Raw genomic sequence first — 2928 nt, forward strand, 5'->3', positions numbered from 1 at the left:
GAACTCTTAACAGCAATTCTTCAGAAAGGTAATTGGCAATTTGTAAATAAGAGATTGCTTTTTAAATGGTAGTGGCAAACTAGTAGGGAATTTTTAAAGATGTTGCCCTTTTAAAAATTTGACAGCATGTGGCTGCATCTCTGAGGATGGACACAATCCTTATTAATCACAGTAAACTTCCTGGAGGTGCCAGTTTTCTTATCTGAAAATACAGGAACTAGAAGAGAGGGATCCACAAATACCAATAAAAAAACAGTGGTTGATATGTGCCTGTAGTATCAACTACTTGGGAGGCTGAGGCAGGAGGATTGCTTCAGCCCAGGAATTTGAGGTCAGCCTGGGCAACATAGTGAGACTCTCATCTCTTTAAATAAAAGAAAAGAAAAAAAGTGGGAAATTCTTGACTTAATATGTTAGCTTTCAGTAAGGAAAGGTATTCCTTTTTACACTAAAGTGGTGAGGGTTTTTTGTTGTTATTAATGGCATGTCAAACCAAGCACTTCTAATCCAAAGTGAATTTGAAGTATACCCTGCATTTTACTTTGAGAATGCCACAAATAGGTAAAAACTTTACCTTTCTCTTCAACAATATTTTCTTTGGTATAAAAATTTATATATTTAGAAATTTAAGGCAGTTATACTGTTATTTCATCCTGAAAATCAAATATTTATTAGAGCCTCATTTAAATTAGACTTAATTTATGCAATGCTTTTGATATATCACAGGCCATATCCAGTATTCTGAACTATAACTATGTACATAATATGGCTACTACGTATATGAGGTATTTATAATGTATATTTATGTAAACCAGTTTTATAAGTTTGTTTTGCCTCTATCATGCTGAATGGCACAAACCATTATGAAGTTAACCATTTTCTTTTCTTTTAATTTTTTTAACTTTTTATATTAAAATAGGGGGGGAGGTCTTACTATTGTGCCCAGGCTGGTCTTGACCTCCTGGGCTCAATCAATCCTCCTGCCTTGGCCTCCCAAAGTGCTGGGATTACAGGTATGAGCCACCGTGCCTGGCCTGTTTTTATTTTTATAGTGACTAAAGTCTCTGTATTTAGTTTTTACCCAGAAAGATGATTGGGTTTAATTCAAAGGAAATCTTAGAACTCACATACAGACTAGTCATAGTTCAAACCAGTATCACAATAATGATTATAACTCAAATTTTATTAAAATGTCTGATAATCTTGTTCACTTTTTTGTTCACTATATTTTAATGCCAAAATGTTTTAAAATACAGGTTTAAATAACCTCCTCGATGAAAACCGAATTCAAGATTTGTCTCTTCTGTATCAGCTCTTCAGTAGAGTTCGAGGTGGAGTTCAGGTTCTTTTGCAGCAGTGGATCGAATATATCAAGGTATTAACAATTTACCTGTGATTTTTCTCTCTTACAGCTTATCTACACATCAAGAGTGCATATTGGCAAGCATTTCTTGTTTGATCCATTTTTTTTTTTTTTTGAGACAGAGTTTTGCTCTTGTCACCCAGGCTGGAGTGCAGTGGCATGATCTCGACTCACTGCAACCTCTGCCTTCCAGGTTTAAGCGATTCTCCTGCCTCAGTCTCCCAAGTAGCTAGGATTACAGGCATGCACCACCATGCCCAGCTAATTTTGTACTTTTAGTAGAGATGGGGTTTCACCATGTTGGTCAAGCTGGTTTTGAACTCCTGAACTCAAATGGTCCACCTGCCTCGGCCTCCCAAAGTGCTGGGATTACAGGTGTGAGCCACCACACCTGGTCTTGATCCAATTCTTTGAAGGGAATTTTAAATTTGTTTTAAAAAGTAATGGGAATTTTGAGAAGGTCAGCCTGAGAATGGTAGCTATGTGGCGTATCAGCTGTAAAACTTGATTTATGTCTGACATGATTTCTGTCTCTACCACTTAAAGCAGTGAATGTAGAAAAAGAAGACTTTGAACCCCAAATTTCTTTCCTTTCTTCAATCTTACACTAAAGCCAGATTGCCATTTTAAGGATATTGAAAGTTGACATCTTTAAAAATAAGGAAAAGATCCCAGAGGCTTCTAATAATACCCTGTTATGATATCATATGCCCAGTGATCATTGCTTACTATTTTTGTGATTATAGATGAGTGGTTAACAGTGTGGATATTTTAGCACTTTATTTTTTTGTCCTCATTTCACCATCAGCTTTATTTTGCCAGGTGCAGTGGTGCATGCCTGTAACCCCAGCTACTTGGGAGGCTGAGGCAGGAGGATCCTTTGAGCCCAGGAGTTTGAGACCAGCCTGGGCAGCATAGCAAGATTCCATCTTAAAAATAGCTTTATTTTACTTTTTAAAGATCTTTAAATATATATGCCACTTAAATATGATTTGGGGATTGTTTTCATTGTAGACAATTCGATTCCAGTAAAAAGTGGTAATTTTTCATTTTAGGCATTTGGCAGCACTATTGTAATTAATCCTGAAAAAGATAAAACCATGGTTCAAGAATTGCTGGATTTTAAAGATAAGGTTGACCATATAATTGATATCTGCTTTCTGAAGAATGAGAAATTTATCAATGCCATGAAAGAAGCATTTGAAACGTTCATTAACAAAAGACCAAATAAACCGGCTGAACTTATAGGTATGTTTTCCAGTCCTTTTTCCAGTTGTTTAATGATGTTCTTTGAGTCATAAAATGTCAATCTGAAATTTTTGCCAGGTTGTAGTATTACTAATTCCTCATTTCTTTGAGGTTGCTTAACTGGTATATCAAGTTTGAAAAGTGTTTCTAAAAACCCGGATGTAAATACTGAAAGCCCACATGTCAAAACATAATGTGCTTTCTTTGAAAGACAGTATGTTGGACCCTATTTACCTTTATTGATAATAAGTTTATCTGTTTTCCAAGCCTAAAGCGATTTAGAAATGAGGCAGGGTGTTATTTCAAACTATAAGAAA

The 2928-nt window shown here is 35.6% G+C and overlaps 1 protein-coding gene across 1 annotated transcript in view; it reads left to right on the plus strand.

The window, feature by feature from the left end:
• LOC108522824 (cullin-4B-like) overlaps window positions 1-2928 on the plus strand; it is a gene marked incomplete at its 5' end in the record, with an annotated part of 36619 nt that overhangs the window by 17922 nt on the left and 15769 nt on the right. Inside the window, 3 exon segments of the mRNA XM_017863263.1 lie at window positions 7-28; window positions 1257-1375; window positions 2419-2635. Coding sequence (XP_017718752.1) covers window positions 7-28; window positions 1257-1375; window positions 2419-2635 — 358 coding nt within the window.

Source organism: Rhinopithecus bieti, unplaced genomic scaffold (assembly GCF_001698545.2).
Source record: "Rhinopithecus bieti isolate Rb0 unplaced genomic scaffold, ASM169854v2 scaffold_70230, whole genome shotgun sequence".
NCBI lineage: Eukaryota > Metazoa > Chordata > Mammalia > Primates > Cercopithecidae > Rhinopithecus > Rhinopithecus bieti.